This window comes from Aptenodytes forsteri, unplaced genomic scaffold (assembly GCF_000699145.1).
Source record: "Aptenodytes forsteri isolate BGI_AS27 unplaced genomic scaffold, ASM69914v1 Scaffold259, whole genome shotgun sequence".
In the NCBI taxonomy this organism is placed as follows: Eukaryota; Metazoa; Chordata; class Aves; order Sphenisciformes; family Spheniscidae; genus Aptenodytes; species Aptenodytes forsteri.
The window spans coordinates 525,434-548,291 of NW_008795251.1; the positions used below are offsets into that span (position 1 = coordinate 525,434).

The window sequence follows — 22,858 nt, forward strand, 5'->3', positions numbered from 1 at the left end:
GTTTCAATAAATGAAGTCATTTTCCATCCATGAATATATTTTTCATTCTGCTTTCCTGAACTTGTGATATAAGGTTTCTGTCCTCAGTGCTGGTTCTTGTGGTGTCCACACGAAATACGTATAATTTGCCCTTTTCCCAGTTTGGTGTCTTTGGGAGGGAATCTATGAGTGGCTGAGAAGATAGTTCATTCCAAGATCCCTTTTTAAAAACAGCATGGATGTGGACTGTAATGGCTTGCTGAATCTCCTGTCAGGAGATTCCTGAGTATTATTCCGTAATATTCCAATAGTATGGTAGCAGTCCTTGAACTTTCTCACTTCCATACTGCTGCCATGCACCAACCATTTCTGGTGTTACCCTGCAAAAAGAGGCTTACGACGGACAACAGAAGAGCCTTCTAATTTTTCAAATGCCTTGAATTTAAAAAGAAGGAAACTAATGTGTCAAATGATAGTAATTTAAGTTCAAGAAATTTAAATCATGTATGAGGGTCAGGGAAGATAACCAGAGATCCTGTCCAGCTAGGCATATACTTGTACTCTATAACAAGTTTCCTGTATCTATGTTGTTGAGATCATGCTAAATCCTTCATCCTGCACAACCTGCTGAAGCTTTGGCTCCATCAAGGAATCATAGAATGGTTGAGGTTGGAAGGGACCTCTGGAGGTCATCTGGTCTAACACCCCTGCTCAAGTAGGAACAGCTAGACCTGGTTGCACAGGACCATGTCCAGACGGCTTCTGAATGTCTCCAAGGATGGAGACTCCACAACCTCTGTGGGCAACCTGTGCCGGTGCTCGGTCACCCTCACAGTAAAGAAGTGGTTCCCGATGTTGAGAGGGAATCTCCTGTGTTTCAGTTTGTGCCCATTGCCTCTTGTCCCATCACTGGGCACCACTGGAAAGAGCCTGGCTCTTGTCTTCTGTACGCCCTCCCTTCAGGTATTTATATGGTTCAAGAGACCACCGTCTTCCACAGCATTATCACTGCCTATCCATCTTCCCTTCACAATCTTTAGCAGAGCTATCACCAAAGGGAGGAGCCAGCCTTCGGTGAGTGCTTCACACTTCCCTTCTTATCCTTTGGTTGAGAGGAGGGAGTGAAACAGGCTGTCCTTGGGCAAAATAGATGTGATAAGGGGCCACCTTGTCTGGCAGGAGGTAAGCACCACAGGGGAAGGAACACCTACCAACCCCTTGTGCTTTGGTCCGTATGACATCCCGGTGCTTTGTTCAGAGAACGCAGCAAGCAATGCACTGTGATTTTGCTCAGTTAGGCCAAGGGACGTAGTGGCAGTAAGCAGCGCTGTACAAATTCCCCTAACCAAAACTACAGTAAAACTACCAGCAGTCCAACCACGTACTGATGGCCTCCCCTGTTAATTGTGAGGCTGTTTACAGCCTCATTATTACAAAAAAATGGCAAGATTTTTTTATTTTTAATGAACAATTACAAAATAAATTATTACAAAATAATTCTTGTGGAAATCCAGTACCACCACCATCCTTGGAATTAATCTGTTTTCTGCCCTGAGGTGAAATTGTGTAACAGAACTAGCAATGCAGGTCAGACTATTAGTTTATTCACAGGTCTGGAAGGCCAAGTGATCTTGCAGCTGCCTAATCCTGTGGACAGAACAAGAAAACCCAGCAGATCCACCCCTGTTTGTTCAGCTGAACCTAGTAAGTCAAGGACAAACAGATTCTCTCCCCAACACAAATAACAATACTCTGTGGGGAAGTTGATGATTTGAGGACAAAATTAAATTTAATTTTACAGATTCCCAGGCATCTTGGATATCTGTAACGGTCTGTAATCCATCAGCCTTTAGTCCACTGACTGAATCGTACATTAGGGAAAAACTAAGAATCTGAGGTCTTACTTTTCCAGCCATTTTAAACTGAAAGCAGGCGAGAAGTGAGAAAGGGGGATGTAAACATGGGGATTTTTTCAAAATCATTGGGCTGTACAGCTTCCTGCCCGTACCCAGGTCATTGTGCTGAATTTCACTTGAGATCTATGCAGGGACAGGCAGTGCTTGTATTGTCCAGACAAATACAATGTGATATCCAAATCCCAAAGCTTAATTTTCATCTGGTTTACAAGATCAACTGATTAATGCTGGCAAAGGATTATAACTCTTTTTTTGTGAAAACCTCGTTTATAGATGCTTGAGGGCAGGCTGGACTTCCGCTTTAATTATTGATAGAATCACTAGATGGAGCCAGTCACCTCTGCAGGAAAGCATCTTATAACCTGGACTATCCTGGATATGTCGAAATTTCCTACTTCATAAAGATCTCAGTTCAGTTTCCAAGCACAGAATTTCAACTGCACGCATATATAACTGCAAGACCACTGCATTGCTAAATTAATGGTGCAGTTTTAGTGTGATGATAATTTTTTGCAAATTGCATGTAGTTGTAATATAATCATGGTTTTACATTACGTCTAGCTGGCCAAAGGCTTTAGATTGCATGGGCATTGTTACAAAAGAAAAAGAAAGAGAAAACATACTTACTTTCTAGGTTCAAGGTAATACTCAGCTGGAGAAAGAATAACTGGCGGTAAACTGAACTCAGTTGGCCCTGGTTTAGAAAAGAGGCAAGATGACTTTCAAAGGAACAAAGCAGTGGACAGGCCTTCTACGTTCAGTTTAGAAGCAGGGGAGAGGGCCATTCACCATAATGATCTAAACTGTCACAATTTGATCTAAGGATCTCTCCATTACCTGGTGCTACACACACACACACACCTTACTGCCAGTGGCACCTGGATGGTACCTTGTGGGCTTCAGGAGTGCACATGGTGGATCAGAGGGCCTCTGTAGCCCAGAAGCAAGAAGCTGGCAGGAGAGACCAACCTCTGTCCTCTGGTAGGACAGAAGGCAATGGCACCCATGGGAAGAAACCTCCTTCCCAAGATCCCCTTCACAACCCCAGCCTGACCAGCAGTCACCAATGCCAGCAAGAGGCCATCGTCCCGTACATTTTAAAATGTCCCACTCCAGCTGAGGGCCCTATCACCTTTGCCAATGCCCACACACAGTTTCTGGGATAGAGCAGAAGAGCAGAAGAGAACAGAAACTACGTCCGCTAGACAAGGGACCTTGGCACTGTTAGTGGTACACCAGGAGGCAGAGTCAGCAGGTGGATCTAGTAAATGTAGGTGAGGTCATGACCATCGCATACATATTCTGGAGGCAGATGGAGCCACAGCTAACCACTGACAGAGGAACAGGTAAAGCGATTAGAGCTAAAAGCCAATGGCTGGGCTGCAAATGTGACTACCTCCTTGGACTGGGGTTGCGTCAGGGTGGGTGCTTCACCTCCTACTTCCCTTTATTTGCCAAGGGAGGTGAGAGTTTGAGATGATTGGTAGTGCCTCACACATCTTTTCATCAAGGACACGCCAGGACCAAAAGCGTTTTTTTTTTCGAGATGCTGAGGTGCAGTTTTCCTAATTCTGTTTATTCCTTGAGTAATTGTGAAATGGAAGCAAGGTCCTGCAAAATAATTGTAACTGAGCTGGTACGACTAAGCTATACTGTAGGAAAATCAGCTGAACAGCAGGTTTGTATTTTGTCAAAGCTTTGATTTTTATGGTTGACGCAGGTTTTAGGAAAGCTGTTCTGCAGCATCTCTTCAGATAAGACCTAAAATCACAGAATGGTTTGGCAGTGAACCAGCATGGAGCACATGCGAAGAAAAGACAGAAGTATATCTGAAGTGTTGCTCCTTGCTACTATGCATGGCAGATGCCTGTTTCACGGTTTACCCTTTGACAGCCAGCTATGATGTCATATAGAGCTGTACCTTATGAAGCAACTTCACTTCCTGTTACTTTGACACTTTCGAGTGCTTCCGCACCCAGAGGACAACCTCAGAAGAACTGCTTGCCAGTATTATCTCCACTTAAGAGATTTTTCTTTTAAAAACTTAAAAAAAATAGTACTGAAAGCATTGAAGAATTATGAAAATCACATTTTTCTTTGCTGTGTTGTTCTTACTGGATCTCTTTGCTTGCTGTCATGCTTATCCACAATATCCCTTGCCTGACATAGAAGATGCAAAGTTCATTGAAGACTGTGTGAGAGCTCACAACATGTTTCGATCCAAAGTGAATCCACCAGCCAGCAATATGTTTCGCATGGTAAGGAGGCATTCGTGATCTGTTTAAAAATTAATACAGATTGTGCTGCTGATTTAGCCCATCTTATTCTTCATTTGCTTTGTGCTTTTCTTTCCCCTTCTGTCAATGATCTCTCTATTATATGTTAGTTCTTTGTAGGAAATAATAGAAAATACATTAATTTTCACAGTATTGTTCAGTTTTAATAATTTGAAGGGAATTCTTTGTTTAGGGACGGACTGCTACTCTAAACTTCAGCCAGAGCAAAGGGCTGTGTTGCAAAAAATAGTGTTCAGTTCTCAGCATTTCATTTACCTCTTTCTGAAAGAGAGAGTAATCTGTTTTATGTTAGTCCAGGTCTCACACAGGGAAGCTGTTTGGTATTAAAAAGCTCCTGAATAGACAATCTGCACAACAGGATTTGTTGAAAATCTATCCTCTCCCCTTGTGTATTCCAATCTAGAACATGTGTTGAAGAAAGGGATTTGCCAGGACGTCCATTTAGATACCTGATCTTCATTTGCTGTAGCGGGGTTTGAAGAGTAGGGATACTAATATCTGGGCTGGAAGGCAGAGCTTCCTATAAATACAATGGATACCAGAATAGGCCATGGGTAGGTCTCAGCTCGTTCGGCAGAATACATAAGGAAGAAGGTAGATAGCTGAGGGAGGTAACCCCAGTCAGCTCATGTCATTACTCTGAGCCCTCCAGCAGTGCTGCATCGCTGGAAAGGAAGTTAAATGCATAACTGCACGCACAGTACGAATCATTTCTATGAGAGGAAGTTCATAGTAAAGGGGTAAAATTCAGACTACTCGTGATTTTAATTTCTTGCCATTTTAAAAAAACAATGTTTAATTTAAAATGCTAATGCACAAGAGCAAACTTAGCCGCTCAGACCAAAGATCCAGCAAGTCTGGAATAACAGCAGGACAAATATATAAAAACCTCTTAAATCAAAGTTGTTGCATTGTATTTAAAAGCTCTTGATGGATTTTTCTTGGATAATTTTTTTTCAGTCTTGAGCTCATGTAAGTTTTTATCGTCCCTAGCATCGTATAGCAAAGAGCTGCACAGTCTAACAACAAGTTGTGTGAAGGTACCTCCTTGTGTTTGATTTGGACCTGTTAATTCCCAGCTTCATTTGATAGTCTCTGGTCTTTGTATTGGAAGGAGCAAGTAATCATTGCTTGTTTACACACTTCACACAAGATGTTCAGCTGTCTCTGATCAATTCTGCAGAGCACTCTCCATTGCTTTATGAAAGCCCTCCGTACTTGAGGATGATCCTCCTCCTCCATGTTCTCTCTGCCCTTTCCAGTTCTAGTGTCCCCTTCTTAAGGTGGGGTGCTGCACACAGCATTTAACAGGACTTCTACAGTGGTGTAATTATATACTGGTTTTATTCTCCATTCCTTCTCAAGGAATTTCTAACACGTTATTTGCTTTTTAGACTACTTCTAAACATTGATTTACAAGTGGTAATAGCCAGCTCCAAACCTGTCATTACGAACACAAAGTCAAAATTGTTTGTTTGTTTGTTTTTTAAAACACATCCCCTAACTTACATTTCTCTATAATGAATTTTACCTGCCATTTTATTGCCTGGTCATTCAGTGGCATGAAATCTTTCTGCAAGTCTCGCAGACCGGTTTCTCAAATTATCATTTGTGCCACTCAGGATGGGAATGGTTCCTCCTCAGCCCAGCAGAGATGAGTGAGCCTGTCATTTGCTTTGGCCACCCGCTGAGGAGGGAGAAGAACAGAGCGGCAGAAGGGGCTGGGGAAGGGAGCAGCTGTGACTCTTCTCTCCATCCTGGCCAGTGGAACAGAATTCCTGTCTGGTCTAGTGGTAACTGCAAAGTGCAAATCCCTGGACAGCCAACAGCTCCTAGGCATAAAGTCCCTCAAGCCCCTCTAAGGCTGGAGGTTTCACCCAGTTACCTTCTCTCAGGCCTAGCAGCTTAAAGACTGCAATCCAGCTCTAAATATTTTAACAAGTCAGATACCACAGGACAGTGGATAGACACTATGTGTCCTGCAATATCTAAGGGAGAAAGAAGAAAATAAATTTGCTATGGGAGTAGAAGTGTCAAGTTAGAGAAAGAAACTGAATGCAGGGATGGGAAGCAGAAACGGGGAAAAGAATCCTCACAAGTTTCTGTTTAAAAATGTTTGAATTCAAGTAAGTCACTGCATTGCAGGTTATATTATGTTTTCTTCCTTTCCTACAGTCCTGGGACGCTGCTTTAGCTAAAACTGCCAAAGCGTGGGCAAAGAAGTGCAAGTTTAAGCACAATAGCTACCTTAAAATAAGAGGGAAGGTGCACCCCACCTTTACTCCTGTTGGAGAAAACATCTGGACTGGCACAGCCACCATCTTCTCTGTGGACAGAGCTCTCAGTGGCTGGTTTAATGAAGTCAGCAGCTATCATTTCAACACCAATAGATGTACTGACATGTGCGGTCACTACACCCAGGTGAGTCTTACATGCCCAACAGTTTATAATGTAATGGTTTCACAGAAAATCCAAGTACAGGCTTGGAACAGACCGCTTTGGAACAGGAATTACAGCAAGGGTTTTTACCCCCCAGTTTATTGCTGCGTGAGATTGGAAATTAATATTCCGAGCCCCAGGGATGTCCGAGTCCTATTTTCAGTAATGGTGGAAAGGGTTTATCCCCCTAACGATTTCATGTTTCCGGGGGAGCAGGATGATAGATGCAAAAACATCAATCAGTTGTTTGTCTCAGCTGCCCTTTGGGTTGTTGATGTTGCTCCTGTGTCAGCTGTTTTAAACTTCCACAAGATCCTTTCCTTCTCCTTCCTCCCTTAATGCTGTTGCTTTTTCAGCCTTTGAACTGGTGCGTTACATATTTCCCTTTGCCCTTCAGGTCGTTTGGGCAGAGACTTACAAAGTTGGCTGCGCAGTTCTCTTCTGCAATACAGTTGAAAATTTTCCAGGACTCTTCAGAGCAGCACATTTTGTTTGCAACTATGGGCCAGCGTAAGTTAATTATGGCATTTGGGGTTTAGGGTTTTTATTTTTTAAATATCCTGTAACTGGCCTGGTATCAGATGCAAATGATGATGGGAGCAGTTGTAACAAATTTCAGAAGCAGCTACGTCCACATGTCACCGGTCTGAGGGAAACTTCCCTCAGCCATTGAGAGCAGAAGCTGCTGGACATAGTCGGAGCTGCAGAAAATCTCTTTCTAAAAAAGCAGGCGAGCAGATCATAGCTGAGAGCACTCACCTTAACCAAGACGGCGGAATAAAATCTGTTTTGACTTCAGTCTCTGCGGGAAAAGTTGGGAAGGTGCAAGCTTTCCGCTTGAGAAAGATTACCTCTTTCTATGGCCCCACCCAAACTTCAAACGAGACATTTTAATTGAAGAAATGAAAGGAAGACAGTCCTCTTGTTTATCTCGTACCTTGCAATTTCTGGACTTACTTTTTACAGATTTTTTTAAAAATACAGATGGGTAATGAGGGACTAGAGGCAGATTCTTGTATGCTTACACTGAATAATACAGTATTGCCCAAGATGTCTCATTAATTTCAAATGAGAAGAGTCACCAGGTAGCTGCTCCCCATGCCAGTGAGAGCTTTAATCTGATCTAAGGGATTTCAAACAATTGCGATAATCAGTTTTTGGATAAAGGGATTCCGCCCACCCATAATGGCTTTGCATGTTAAATTATTCTAACTATCTGATGAAACCATGTATTTAAATTGCTTTTCAAATGGCTGAGCTAACAAAATACTGTTCTTCCGCTTTGCAGGGGGAATTACCCAAGAAAACCATATGAAGCAGGAAGACCATGCAGTGGATGCAGTAGTGAGACGTGTGTAGACAATCTCTGTGGTAAGATCAAAGTGATCAACTAACAAAATTGCATAGAAATAAAAGTGGCATAGTTTTCAGTGGAAATACAACAGTGAGTCAATTTGCACTAAGTACATAGCGGGTCCGTAGCCCACCACACAGCAACGGTACCAAACCCTGGTAAGAATAGTATAAGAAGGAATTAATTGAAATACTTTGCTGTTAAAGGCTCTCAGAGGTAGAAGCCAGAATTTCTCATGAAGAGAAGTGTCAGTTAGACTACTTTCCGCCTTTTATCTGATCAGGAAGTCAAATCTAAAACATTAGCCCCAACAAATATTGCCCGTCTGGTTCTTCTTTCCCAGCAGAAATACTAGCTTTAACTTCTGCTTTCTTGCTTGTTTAGTATGTCCTATCACATTTTCCAGAAAACTGTAGTTCTGAACCAATAATAAGACTACACTGAAAAGCACACTTATTTCTAACTTTTGTGATTTTCTGAAATACAGCAGTGAGAGCTTGTTTTTCCACAGCAGTTTGCAGCTGTGGCCCTTTATGTCATTACACCTAGTCCCAAATTAGTCAGAAATAGTGTTTTAAATAAAGAGAGATTAAAGGACATGCAACAACATCTTAAATCAAACACGAATTTTATACAGAGGTTTAATGGGGATGGTCTCTACTAGCCAGGCTTTAGCTTCAGCTGTAGAAATAGTTGAGCATTTGGTATTCTTATTTCCTCCTGTGATATCCTGGCTGACTCATCTTGAAGTCTCAGACTGATGCATCACCGAAAAACTAGAAACATCTCAAAGACTAGGGGGAGGGAGAGGAGGAAGAGAGCTTTTAAAAATTAAGTGCTAGATCCTACAACCCGTTTTACCATATTCTCCTACAGGGCAAATCAGCAATTCTAATAGGATGCACACAGGCAATTCTGTAAATGCATCAAAGCTTTTAGTAAAGGTGTACTTCTGTGATAAATTTAGTAGTTATATTTTCTGTCTGTAACTACTTAAATTTGGTTTGTGTATCAATTTTAAATAAATTCCATGTTTTGTTTTTATTTGCTATTCCCTCCTCCCCATGTCATAAATTCTTCCTATTACAGCTGCTTCTTTTCTGCTTCTCTTGCAATTCAGTAAAAAATACGAGCCCCATGCCAGTTGGGAACCTGCTTTTGTTGGCCCGCTTCCTCCTTGCAGGGTGTTTTAGGGGCTGACTGGCATCGTCAGTGCAATCAGCCAGGCAGCAGCAATGGCTTACCTCTTTACATTAAGAACCACCACTGAATGATACTCACATTTATTTCCTTTTCTGATCTCTCTACAGAAAATACAGAACGTGAGAAGCTGATAAGTACGTATCAAATTGTTCTTAATTGCTTTCCCATAAGTTTGGCTAAGTTCAATGGGTCTTAACAGCTGTTTCTTCACTGTTTTTTAGATTATGCCTACTGGTATCCGGACTGGGATACGCAGCCCCAGCCACCGCGGCCCCATCCCCCCAGGCCTCCCACGCCGCCGTACATCCCACCCGCTGAGCATCCGCATCCCTCTTGTGACCAGTACTGTCTTAGTGTTTCAATTTTAAGGCCACTGTTTTTGGTACTGAGTGCTGGTGCCGTTCTTTTAGTACAACAGCGGTTTCCACACGCATTTTTTTATGAGTAATGATCAATTAAGATATTGATACCACTGTATTACTCTCAGAGAATTGCACACATTTGCAAAAACACTCAATCATTTCTCCATTATCCTTGTGATGTTTATCCAGCATAGAAAAGGCTGCTTCTTCACGCAAGGCAAGATATTAATGGCTGTGCATAGAGTTAGTAATTTATTGGCAGTAGCTGCAACATGCTTCTACGTCTGCACGAGCCTCTTAGCTCTGGCTCAGGAGTCGATTGCTAGGGGGACCACATAGACTGTATATTACTATACATGCTAACAAGCCTCCTGGAAACCTGGAGCATCACGCAGACATATCTGAAGCGGCATAGCGGATCCAAAAGAAGCAATAACTCATCTCCATTAATCGTCAATTATCGCAGGCATCGCTTTCCCCAGATAATGGAGATTTAACTGTATGTTTTATTTTTAAGAACAGACTGAGTAAAGCTTGTCCTTTACTCTATTTAGCCCATGTGTATCAGTCTCCATTAAAGTTACTCTATTGTCAGTTGTACTATTCTATTCTTCTCCTCTCAGGGTTAAGCTTTGTCCTCCACAGCTAGAAGAATACCAAGGAAAGTTGACAGAGCAAGGATTAAGATGGAGTGTCAATGGGGAGAGCTTAATTTTAGGATGTGAGATGGTGACAAAATCTGAAATGCAGAGTAGATGACAGCCATCCTGAGCTTGCAGGCAGGGGAAGGCGGGGGAAGCAGGGAGTCAAAACAGGAGAGGGAAGATGAAATGGGCCCAGGACAGATTCTGGTTTGGAAATGGAAGATCTCAACCTCATTAAAAAAGCCCAAACTGTTGATGGATTCAGTTTGTTTTTAGAGACGTTTAGCCCTCGACCCCTATTGTTCCTATATACATTTGTTAGTAAGGGAAACAAACCTGTATTTCAAGCTAAGACATGCTGGGTGATATGTGCAATGCATAACTGTGCTATCAATATTTAAAGCTGTTTCTCCTCCTTTATCTTAGTCCTAATGTTTTGAGAACACAGTGACTCAAATTCTGAGCCATGTTGCAGCTCTGAAGGAGCATGGCATCCCAGAGAATAAAAATGAGCCCCAGATGTTTGGGCTCTTGTCATATGCTGCAAAATGTCACCATGTAAGAAGATACATATTTAATTTCAGAATTGTCAGTTCTTGTCTGCTGCCATCTTGCATATCTAGCAACAGCATGTAGGCTGGGGGCAAGTGGTTGGGAACAGGACACAGCTGGGACAGGTGACCCGAATTGACTAAAGGGATATTCTATACCATAGAACATTGTGTTCAGCAAAACAAACTGGGGTAGAAGAAGAAAGGTGGGGGGCTGGCTTCCAGGGTGGCCATTGCTCGGAGACTGTCTGGGCATCAGTCTGCCATTGGGGGTGGTGAGTGATTGCCTTTGCATCACTTGGGGGTTTTGTTTGTTTGTTCACCCCTCTTTACATACATATTTTTATCCTGACCCATGAGTTTTCTCACTTTTCTTCTTCCTGTTTTCTCCCCCTGTCCTGCTGGGGAAGGGGCAGTGAGTGAGTGGCAGTGTGGGTGCTTGGCTGCTGGCAGGGGTCAACCCATCACATTATTCTGCTCTAAGAAGTGGTCCCTAGGGGAGTTGTGAGCACAGTGTTTCTCATCCACGATTCCCTCAGAGACCCTTTTCACCTGTAAGCAGTCTCCCCATGAATAGCTGGAGAAGTGCGACCCACAGGACCTAATGTGTGCTTGGTGGGGCTGCTGTAGCAGGCTCACAGTGTGACCCTGGACCACCAACCTGAACGTGGCCTTACCACCAGCCCCAACACCTACAGGACTGCATGCGCAGAAGTGATAACTGGGACCTACACCCAGCTGTTCAAAGGATGCAAATTCCTAAAACGAAACCTGGAGTGGGAAGAAACCCAACCTCATTCCCACAGAGATGTCCAGGTTGGGACTGTGGGAAAGAGCCTGAGCTTGATGGACAGGTGATAGTTAAGGGCAGTGTGAGGAAGAGGGTGGTGATGGTGGTGGGTCTGAGCAGGGATCGTTGGGCACCTGAGGCAACGTGTATGGGACATCAGCTCCCAGCTCCTGGCTGTGAAACCAGCCAGGGTGGTTTGCTGGGCACCCGGCATGAGACAGCACCAAACTTCATAGCACCCAACTCTGCTGGGGGCTTGGGTTGCAGGGAATGAATTAAGAATTGCTAAAGCTTGGGAGGAGAAATTGATAGCAACGCATAACACAAGCGTGTGGTCACAGAAGAAACCCATCAATAACTGCAGCATATTTAAATTGCAGTTCTTAGCCAAACTTACCCCTCCGACAGCTCGATGTACAACCAAAGTGACTGTTCATACTGTAGTAAAAGTCATAGTTCAAATCGATTATTTCTCACAGCATTTTGGCTCAGAGTAACAGCCTTAACAGCAATGCTATTTTCATGAAAAGCAGAAAATTTATGCAAAACTTCACTACAATCCATAGTGATTGCTATGGATGGGATGGTGGGAGCCAAAGAAACAAAAACAAAGAAGCCCAAAGGACAGGAGAGAAGCAGCTTGCCCACCACAATTAAAGAAAGAAGAAAAAAAGAGACAGACAAAGCTGCCACAGCTCTGGTGTGAACTGTAGTTTAATTTCCTTATTCTCATAGCAACGCTCCTGAAATATGACTCATTTCCTGTGACCAATGCCATATTCAATTACCATGGCTAAGATAAGTCCAGCCCACAAGCCTTCCAAGCAAAACGCTGCTGGTAGAGCTAAAACCACCTCGTACAGCTGAAACACTCTGTCTGCTCTTAAAGCTGGAAGACCAGAGGCTGAGAATCATGACAAGCAGATTTTCTGCTTGTGTGCTGGCTCTTCTGCACTTCTGTCGTTCCTCTGACTCCTATGAACCACCGACATTGCCTGATGTTGGAGATCCAAAGTTTATTGAGGAATGTGTGCAAACCCATAACAGATTCCGGTCTGGAGTGAATCCACCAGCCAGCAACATGCTCTACATGGTAAGGGGATCTTCCTGACTTACGTGCAAGTGTGTAGCATTGTGACGGTGTTTATGATTCTCAAAGATTGTTTTTGTGATCGAATGCAAAAAAAAAGAAAAAAGAAAAAAGAGCTACTTCTTTTTAAAGCAGAGAAAAAGGCTCTGATTATCAGATGGCTTTATACAATTGGCTATGTGTATAAATTTGCCTGGCTTAATTTCCTCATTTGAAACTCAAGATTTCAACCCTCAACCTAACGCTGTCGTTTTGCACTGTGAAAAGCCTCCTCGTTCCAAGGCACCACAGCTCAACAGCCCAGGGTGTAATTTATGTGCAGACCTAAGCACAACCTTTCATACTTGAGTCTGCAAAGGCAGAGACCATTGCCAAATGACATTGGAGAGCTTTCTCTAAGCTTTCTTTGCAAGGCTCTCATGGACTGAGCCAACAGAGCAGCTGTTCCTAGGTGCTGGGGCTGCAGGGGAAGCCAAAAAGCAACAAGTGCAGAGGCAGCGAGCGCTGGAGGCATCAGGTCCCGCGCCGCTGTGCCCCTCTGCCTTCTCCCTGGCCACGTTGGGGGTAGCGTCTGCAGCCACTGTGCAAAAGACAGCCTGTCGTGATTCAAAATACACCCAAAAGTGGCCACCTCTCGTTTCAGATGTCTCATGACACTTGTCCCCCTGCTGGGTGGCAGGCGGAAAACCCAGCAAGGAGGAAGCTGTAAATGCGTGCGCCAAGCTGGGCTTATGGCTGAGAAGCCCACCTCCGATTTGTGAGGTGTTCCATTCCAGTAGGTTTGGAGCTGTCTCTTGCAACATCCATCACCTTTTGTGCTTTGACTGGGTAATACTTGAGATACCGTGTTTCTTCTTGGGATAATCTCCACAGATCTCTCAGATGGACCATAGCGATTGGCTTAATTCTGATCTCTTTCCTTTTATTCCTCTTTCTGACTATCTTGCATGGTCACCACCAGAAGAGGACATAACCACGCCTGTAATTAGCAACACCCCAACCACAGTTCAAAAAAATAAAGCTCATTTTCCATTTCTGGTTGTCAAACACTAAAAAAGAAGTGCCCTTTAGGGAGGGGTAAGTGAGCAGCAAGCAAGTGCAAGTTGCAAGCCTGACAGGAAACAACTTAGTTTCTCTTCTAGATGTGACTTTTACTTCAGCTTTCTTCAGCTGGTCATCCTGAACTTCCAGTACATATTGCTCCAGACTCTGTTTTCTAGATTGCTTTACTGGCCCTACACTAACAAAATCTTGCTGTGATGTATTAAAAGAGCAGTATTCATTTTTTAATTTGTGCCTAATTTTCCCTTTTGAAAAACTGAAGAACTGAGATCTGAAAAAAACAGCTTAAGAAACAAACAAACAAAGAAAGATTATTACAAATAAAACAAGAACTAAATCATGGTAAGTTTCTTTTAAAACACTGCAAAAACCCTAGTCTTAAGTATGACCTCTCCCAGGAATAATTTAATGTGGAGAAAGCAGTACAATACATGATAAAATCTATTATGAAAGTAAAAGCATTGGAATTGAAAACAGCATATTTCTTCAATTTTGAATGGCCTTTAGCACTTCAAAAATGAGAAAAAGAAGATGACTTCTTTATTTCACAGGGAACTTCTGTATGCTGTAGATAACTGTCCACCTAGATATGTTGTCGTGGTTTAACCTCAGTCGGCAACTGAGCACCACACAGCCGCTCGCTCACTCCCCCCCCGGTGGGATGGGGGAGAGAATCGGAAGAGTAAAAGTGAGAAAACTCATGGGTTGAGATGAAAACAGTTTAATAATTGAAATAAAATAAAATACTACTACTACTACTAGTAATAATAATATACAAAGCAAGTGATGCACAGTGCAATTGCTCACCACCTGCCGACCGATGCCCAGCCAGTCCCCGAGCAGCAGTCACCCCTCCCCCAGCCAGCTCCCCCCAGTTTATGTACTGAGCATGACGTCACATGGTATGGAATGTCCCTTTGGGCAGTTGGGGTCAGCTGTCCTGGCTGTGCCCCCTCCCAGCTTCTTGTGCACCTCCAGCCTTCTCAGTTGGTAGAGCATGGGAAGCTGAAAAGTCCTTGACTAGCGTAAGCACTGCTTAGCAACAACTAAAACATCGGTGCGTTATCAACATTGTTCTCACCCTAAATCCAAAACACAGCACTGTACCAGCTACTAGGAAGAAAATTAACTCCATCCCTGCAAAAACCAGGACATATGTAAAAATGAAGACTACGAACTCAGGGCATTTCCACCTTTTGGAAAAATAGTTTTTAAAAGAAAATACTTTAACTGCAAACTCCTTTAACTGCAAGTAAAGCCCAACCATCTATATTTGTAATATATTTATTAGAAAATGAGAATGTTGATCTAACTTTTTTTTTACCTGACAAATGTGACCCCTTTCCCATCCACCCAAAGCATTGCTTAGGTCTGTTCCAAGGCTCTTCAAAACCAGCAGCTCACCAGCTTCATCAGGGCTTCACAACAGCCTCTCTGACTTACTGCTGCCTCGCATCACATTTCACTTATCATACGTTCAGTTTTCCCTCCCTAAATCAGTAGGCATCTCATCCGAGTTATAAAACCAATACTGAGAAATAGTTCATGGGGAAAAAAATTTGTAATTACTATTTTCTCAAACAGCAACGATATCTATATGCAAACCTCCCTGTCCTGTGCATTTCTCCCCATGCAGTTTAGTCCAATGTTTTTGCATAAATGCAGTTTCATAAGCAAATAACTACAGTTAAACTAAAGACCATGTTGAACTATCAGTTTCTGCACATTGCTTTTTCAACTGTCAGCCAGTTTAAGCATTCACACAAAAAAAAGGAAAGTACATTTAAACTTACTAATTTACCTTTAAACTTATTAATATGTATACCTTTATGGATCTTTAAACTTATTATTAATACTATTATAGGATGAAGGAGAAGAGATGTGCCGACTCTTAAAAAGCAGAATGTGAAAAACAAGACCGTGAAGCACTAAGGTGCATCCACCACTGTCATACATCTTTCATCACGGTCTTCTCCTTTCGACCTCAAAGCATTGCCAAGATGTAAACTGCCGCCTCTGTCTTGCAGTAATGCTAGGACTGGAAGATAACTTCCGTACAATGCCCGATTTTGTTAATTGTCCTTAAAAGTTATCATCTAAGGAAATACCAACTGCTCACTTGAAATAAGATCCCCTGCTCCAAGTTTACCTTTAATATTCGATACACTGACTTCCTAGGCAAATTATTTATGTGTTAGTTTTGTGGGAAAATAAACACACACACCCCCCAAATGTTAGCCATAGGAAAAAATGGAAGACACAGGTTACAAAGTATTTTCAAATTTCTGTAGATGTATTTTGGGATGATCTTGCAATTTTTAATTACTTGTTGGTAGCATAAACAACACACAAATTGTTTCAGACTTATCTATGGTACAAAAAAGTTATATTATGTAAAACATAGCCATAAAATCTAACAACCTCCAAGTCCTTTTCCTTAGTCACTGTTACCAATCCATTCAAAACAATTTCTCTAGTGATTCTATTGTTTGCAGAAGCAACTGAGATATTTTAATCCATATAGAAAAGGACAATTTTTTTTTTTTTTTCCAAAACGTCCTGACCCAAAATAGTTCAGCAGTGCTGAACAACTTCATTTATGTGACACAAAGTGTAAGTAGAAGTACAGGCATGCGCTTGTGGTACTGCATTTTCCAGGAGGTACAATGCGGTATTCGCTCAATCAAGCTGTGTGCACAAGAAAACCCAGCAAAACCCAACACCACCTCCAGTGCAAACAAAAGATATTTCTATAACTCAATTGCTTAAATAACCACTTTCTGTAGGATTGAGTAGCAAGTGAATGAGTGATTCCACAAATACGAATTCAGCACTAACATTTGAAGCCACCAAACACAAAGATGCAAACCACGGGGTTGAGTTTAAACTGACCCAAAAATCGCAGCATGCTTGTGAACTGACCTGCAAGCAGGGGCCTCAATGCATGAGGCTGCACTCCAGTCTGATCGGTACGGTAAGCATACCCCCCAATCCCAGATCTCCTGTAAATTCACCATTTAAATGAAATTAACATTCTCTCATGGCCGGCCCAGCCTGGAAATGCACATTGCGCCCCAAACACTGTATTTGACTGAGGCACAGCTCTTGGTGTCCAACAAACCAGTCAGCCGAGATCACCCACCAGCCCAAAAACTTCCTCAAGTTTAATGAGCGACTAAGTTCAAATCAGAAATGAACCTACAAGCCAATTTACCATGTAGCTCTGTAAGTCTCGGCAGAAGCAAAAACCAAAGGAACATGAAGCATATACGCTACTGAGACCCAGCTTTTCCAGAAAGTTGCTCTGAATTACTGCATTGCTAAGATACCAAAGTGATTTTTAGTTGTCTTTATTTTGCAGACTTGGGATCCAGATTTGGCAAAGACTGCGAAAGCTTGGGCAAAGAAATGCCTGTTTAAACATAACACGTACCTCAAAGATCCAGGGCAGGCTCACCCCAAATTTACCCCCGTTGGAGAAAACCTCTGGACTGGCACACTTTCTGTTTTTACTGTGCAAGGAGCCATCACCTCTTGGTACAATGAGGTCAGCGCCTACCAATATTTCACCAATAACTGCAGAGGAGCGTGCGGCCACTATACGCAGGTAGGCATTGCATTTCTCCATCTAAACCACGAACCAGCGTTGCCATTTTGACACAGAAACTCTAGACTTCTGCCGAAAATTCAGTGAACTCTTTTCCAAGCATTGTAGTCTTATTTTCCGTCTGCGCGCACGAGATGTTCTCATGTCCCCATTTTAGGGAGGAAAAGAGTCACTGCATTTTTTTTTTTTTTAAATATGCCAGTTGTATTTTGTTTCCAGGAGGAAAACAGGACAGCTGTCAAGCAGTCAGATTTAGCCAAGCAGTGGCCAAAAACCAGGCAACAGCAATGGCTGTGGGCTGCAGTGCGTGGTGGGACGAGGTCCCAGCTCTGGCAGGCAGCCTCCACATGGCACCACAAGCCATGCCAAGGGCTGGGGAAATATCGGCATGTAAAAAGATGTCTGCAGCTCTGCAAGCATCATGTGGGCATTTTTCCCAACCACGATTCCCAAAGAACTAACCACGGCTATGGGAGAGCGGGACGGCTTGCAACAGTGGCTCTAGGGATTCAATTTTGACCTGAAGCTATTTAATATTTTCTGCGGAGATACACATATGCATTTAGGACTTGAAGGGATGAGCTGAAGCTGGTGGGGTGTCTGAACGACACATGCGGGTTCTTGCATGCAGAGAAGATATTTGGATGCAGGAGCCATGAGAGGTGACAGCGTGTTGCTTTTTGACCTTGCTCACAAGGACACAGCAAAAGTCAGCCTCTGGAAACTGCGGTGAAACGCACCTTACCTGGCACTAAGGTGCAGTGCTGTTTACTACATTGTTTGTAAAGGAGCAGCCCAGATGGTTGCATGGGGGAGAATGAGAAAATAAGATTATTCTCACTTGGAGTCAGCGATGATAGTGACTATAGCTAGGAGCTGTGTGTCTGCCCAGCTTTGGGAGGCATCCTTGGGTCTGCACCTTTGGGGAAACCCTCATTCCTCTCCCTCCTTCCCAGCTGTGGAGGAATTTCCTCTGGGTACAATTACTGCAGCATCCCCAGCGTGTACCTCAGCCGGTGGCCACCCAGGAAGGGAGGGTCCTGTGATTTGGTCCTTCACTATCCTCGGGGATGCAGCTATCTATGGCTGACGTTGGGAACAGCCTCTGCTCTGCCGCTGCACTGAGGACACCCTCAGGAGCCCAAGCAGTGTGTCCTCTTCCCAGAGCTGGCACCAAACAGCCACAAACAGAAAGGGCCAGGCCTCCCCTTCGAGTCAGCAGAGGCGTGAGTGTGTTTCTTCATCTCCTGTGCTGCCAGGATCTCTCCACATCTCTCACGTGCTCAGTCATCATGGCTGTTGTACAGCCCTCAGGTACCACTGTGCCCTCGCCTCCCCTCTGCTTCTGTCACGGGGTTTGTTTTTCCAGGACTGAAGCATTTGGCTGCACTGTAATCTTTGAGCTGGATATAGGATGCTGGGTCGAACTGAACGGCTTGTAGTAGACAGAGGATCATTAGATGATGTAATGCCCTCACCTCTAGGTTATCTTAGTCGTGGCCATGATGCTAAAAGGCAGGACCACAGCCTGGACGTGCTCCTTCTCCCTGCTCCTCCTGTAACACCAGTGCCTTCCAGCAATTTGCCTACACATCCCCTCCGGATTTAGTACGGGGGCAATCAGACCGTGTAGGAGCTGTAGCAAAGCTAATGGATTGCCATGAAGCAAAGGAGACGAACTTCACCTTCTCCTTTGCAAGAAAGGAAAACTACCTGTTAGAGCCAGTTATTCTTTCTTTCAGTTGTTTTAATAAACACCTGGTGAATTGTGCAAAACAATCAGGCGTTTTTCAGAATAAACTATGATTTCGAGATCCATCACTGCTGCTTTCCCCCATGAAGCCCACCCAAGGAGTGCTCCTCATCCAATTTGTTGTCATGAAACAGAGGAGGGCAGGTCTTCTCCGTAACGCTTCAGATGCTGAAGCAAAGCCTTTGTCACCAGTGTACCTGTCTGTCTTTGCAGATTGTTTGGGCTACAAGCTACAAGGTTGGCTGTGCTGTCCATTTCTGTCCCTGGGTGGCATACTCCTCCATAACCAACGCAGCGCACTTCATCTGCAACTACGGGCCAGCGTAAGGTTTTTCATTACAAATATTTCACAGGGTTTGGGGTCCTGCCCCTTCTCTCTCACAACATGCAACTTTATTAGATCAGTCCATCCATTCATGTTTTGTGGGAGGAAATGGTCCCCAAAATAAAGAAGGAGGTACACCACTGTCCAACCAGCTTTTTTTGGCTAGATGAGGACTATGTGTTGTGGCCAAAAAGCAGTGGCACTGGTAGAAAGGGTAAAATTTAAGATACTGAAATGAAAATAGTAAAGTGATCATTCAAAAAGTAATCCCTTGCTCCTGAGTGCCAAGATGGCCCCAGACGGTTGCCAAGGTGCAAGCCCAAAGCCTGAAAATATTTACACATGTGCCTGCAGAATTAAGCCTCTAGGTCAATGGTTCGGATAAATACTAAAGTGTGCAATGCTTGCAGCTGCAGTCTTAGCTTTAGCATGAGAGTTTGGGGCTGAGGGCTGATCATGAGGCTGGGGCTCCTCAAGGGAAAAGTTTATCTGGAGGTCCTTCATATACATTGTCAGTAGGATATTTGTTGCATCTAGGATAGATGTTTTTTTACCCTTCTCCAGCTAATTAATGCCACCACAGTCTACATACAGCTTTAAAAGCTTTACATGCATAGCATGTTGGGCCAAGGCCATGCCAGCCCATGAACTCGAGCAAGTTTGGCATTCCAGTTGTCCATGCTTTATCCTTGAAGAATATGTACCCTTGACCAGATACCTTGAAATGGCACAGCTGCTGCTGTGCCAAAGCCACAAAACCGCTGTCTCCGGAAGCCCCACACCCAAACGGGCTGAGGGACCACTGCCCCCTCTGGTTCTCAAGCCAAAAGCCACTGATCACCCAGGGTGCTATGCACCCCACCATGCTAGATGGTGCAGAAACCCTGTGCACAGGCAAGCAGGCCCCCAGAGCTGCCGGGAGGTGCTCTCTCCCTCGAGCCTCACGCCTGGATCTCCCAAAAACATGAGCCAAGCCTTCCTCCTTCTGCCCCTTAGCCAATATCTGTATTGTGCAGAGGACCAAAATCATGCTGGATCGCTTGCCCTGCATTGGCAGGGACCCTACAAGGAAGCGGAGGGGTGCCCTCAACCCTCAACAGTGCCCAGCAGAGCAGGCAGGGCACTCCCCGGGGATGCAAGGGGCTCTAGAGAGGCCTCTAAAGCTGGTCCCTTCCCTGCTGGGTGAGGACACTGCAAACAGGCTGTGGCGTACTAAGAAGTGGGGTAATGTCACGTCTGGCTGTTGCTTTTGAGAAGCAGCAACTTAAGTTCTTTATTTATCTAACCTCTAACTGTTTTCAACTCTGCCAAGGGCCAAAGCAAGATGCATGCACAATTTCAATTCCTAAAGTGAATATACTCCTAAGGATTTTCTTCAGCTTAGACCAAGCAATGAAAGCCTCACCTTGATGAAAGTAATGAGGTTTTACCACGAAGTTTAGCACTGCTGACATTGCATGCATATAAAATCCCTCTCAGTGTATTTATGGGCAGTTTGAGGCATGCTGTAAATCTCGCTTTGGCCATGCTCCAAGCAAAGCAGAAGCACTGAGCTGCGTTTGGTGCAGTATCAGAGGTGGGCAGGTAATACCGAGGCCAGAGCCTGGGCGGTTTGGGAGCAATGTTACTTTCCTTTGCAGTGGGAATTACCCAGGGCGCCCATACAAGACGGGAGCAGCGTGCAGCGACTGCAATGGTGAGCGGTGTGCCAGCCAGCTGTGTCGTAAGTAGAAGACAACCAGCCCTCCTCCCCAAGCACACGTAGAAAGGGAAAGAGCACACGAAAGATAATGGCAGGAGGCAGGAAGAGCGCTCTCCTCTTCCTAAATATAGTCTGAAAAACTGCAGTCAGAAGCCAAGTGAGCAGCGATGCACAAAGAGGGGAGGAGGGCGGAAAGAGCCTGTTTTCTACCCCAGGAAGTGATGGGATGGGATTTGCTCTTCAGGTGCTGGAGGGTATGATACAGGAGATGTAGTGGCTGCAGTTTATGGTGTTATTACCCCCGCCAGAAGTTGCTGCTTGCAGAAATGGGAAGCACAGAAAGGGATATGCATCCCCCCCGGCGGCTCCAGGTTATTACCTGGTGCATGAACTGCAGCTTGAGCTGGTGCAGGTCCAGGCAAGCCTTGCCCCCGCCGTGCCTCTGCCGGGGAGGAGCGCTGCCACGGCACTGCCAAAGCTGCTCGCTCCACTGAACAGCAGCCAGGCCATCTGCTTTCCCCTAAGCACTGGGAGGGAGCCGGGCCAACACGCCCACGTGCAGGCGTGAGAGTCCTTCACAGGGACGTGGTGCTCAGCCTGAGCCCCTGACAACCTACCCGATTTACCTGCCCTTGGCTTTGCGATGGCCGGATGGAGTCAGGTGGAGAGAGGAGACCTTCTGCAATTCCCGTAAGAAGGACAAGTCACTGTGCTGTGGACATCTGCCTGGGGGGAGCTGAGGGTACAGTCACTCTTTTCCCCAGCACTCAACTCCAGCAAACTAACAGAGAAGGAAGGTGGCATTAAAACACCAGCACCGCAGGAAGGAGAGGGAGTCCCTGACTCACGGGACGGTTTAACGTTAGTTATAGGCTGAGGATCTTAAACGCAAGGCGCTGGGCAAGACCCAAAGTGACCTTGTGAAGCGCACCTGGGGGAGTGAGTCCTTTCTATGCCAGCCACTGGCAGGGGAAGAAATCAACACGGTGTGAGGAAGCGCTCCTAGCAAAGCCCCGAGAGTCGCTGCAGGGCTCTCCCAGAGTCGGCGAGTCTTTGCTTCTTCCTGGAAAGAAACGCAGCTGCATTTGTGAGCCCATCGTGAGGCTTCATTCCCTTTTGCTTAGACTCAAATTGCTTATAGTGTGTAAGTCTGCTGACGCTAACTTCTTTTCTCTCTCCAGAAAATGCAGAGCGTGACAAAGTCATTAGTAAGTACCACCAGAATTTACTGCTTCCATTTGTTGCCCTTGGTGCAGTTATACTTGAAAAACAAGTAACTTCTTTTGTTCATAGGTGATTCCAGGTGGCATCCAGACTGGGACAGACCTGCGTGCGACGAGTACTGCATCACCGTCATTGCTTTAAGGCCATTACTCCTTATACTGACAATTCTGGCCACCTGGCTCCTACCAAAATACTGGTCTATAGCACCCGCCAGTGAATGACACACATGCAGAAGACCACGAGAGCACTTAGGTCAACTCATCCCTTCCCTGCACATAAGTTACTGGCAGCAGAAAGATCAGTAGAGACATTGTTTGCATCCACAGGTGATTTAAAAGTACAGAAATACTATCTTCGTTGCAGGCAGCAGTTAGGAGAGCTGATAAGCAGCTTTCTCATTGCTCAGAACCAGTAACTGGTTTTAAATTACCCATGTATTTTTTCAAAGTGGAGCGGCGTGAGCAGGATCCGGTGGGTAAGGGAGCATGCTGCCCGGGCAGCGCACTGAGGCGCAGGCAGCTGCCCGCCACACCTTCTTATGTAAAAGTACAGAAATACTA

General features: G+C 44.5%; 2 protein-coding genes across 2 annotated transcripts; both read left to right on the forward strand.

Annotated features, from left to right (window-relative positions):
- Nucleotides 1-3,973: 3,973 nt before the first annotated feature.
- LOC103898627 (glioma pathogenesis-related protein 1) lies at nt 3,974-9,876 on the forward strand. The gene is made up of 7 exons (XM_009278921.2): nt 3,974-4,153; nt 6,368-6,613; nt 7,029-7,141; nt 7,920-8,002; nt 9,296-9,322; nt 9,410-9,583; nt 9,863-9,876. Exons 1-7 carry the CDS (start codon nt 3,974-3,976, stop codon nt 9,874-9,876), a joined length of 837 nt encoding a protein of 278 aa, XP_009277196.2.
- A 2,572-nt stretch (nt 9,877-12,448) lies between these two features.
- On the forward strand, nt 12,449-22,519 carry LOC103898628 (glioma pathogenesis-related protein 1). Its single transcript, XM_009278922.1, has 6 exons — nt 12,449-12,628; nt 17,049-17,294; nt 19,261-19,370; nt 21,013-21,095; nt 22,256-22,282; nt 22,368-22,519. Exons 1-6 carry the CDS (start codon nt 12,449-12,451, stop codon nt 22,517-22,519), a joined length of 798 nt encoding a protein of 265 aa, XP_009277197.1.
- Nucleotides 22,520-22,858: the final 339 nt, after the last annotated feature.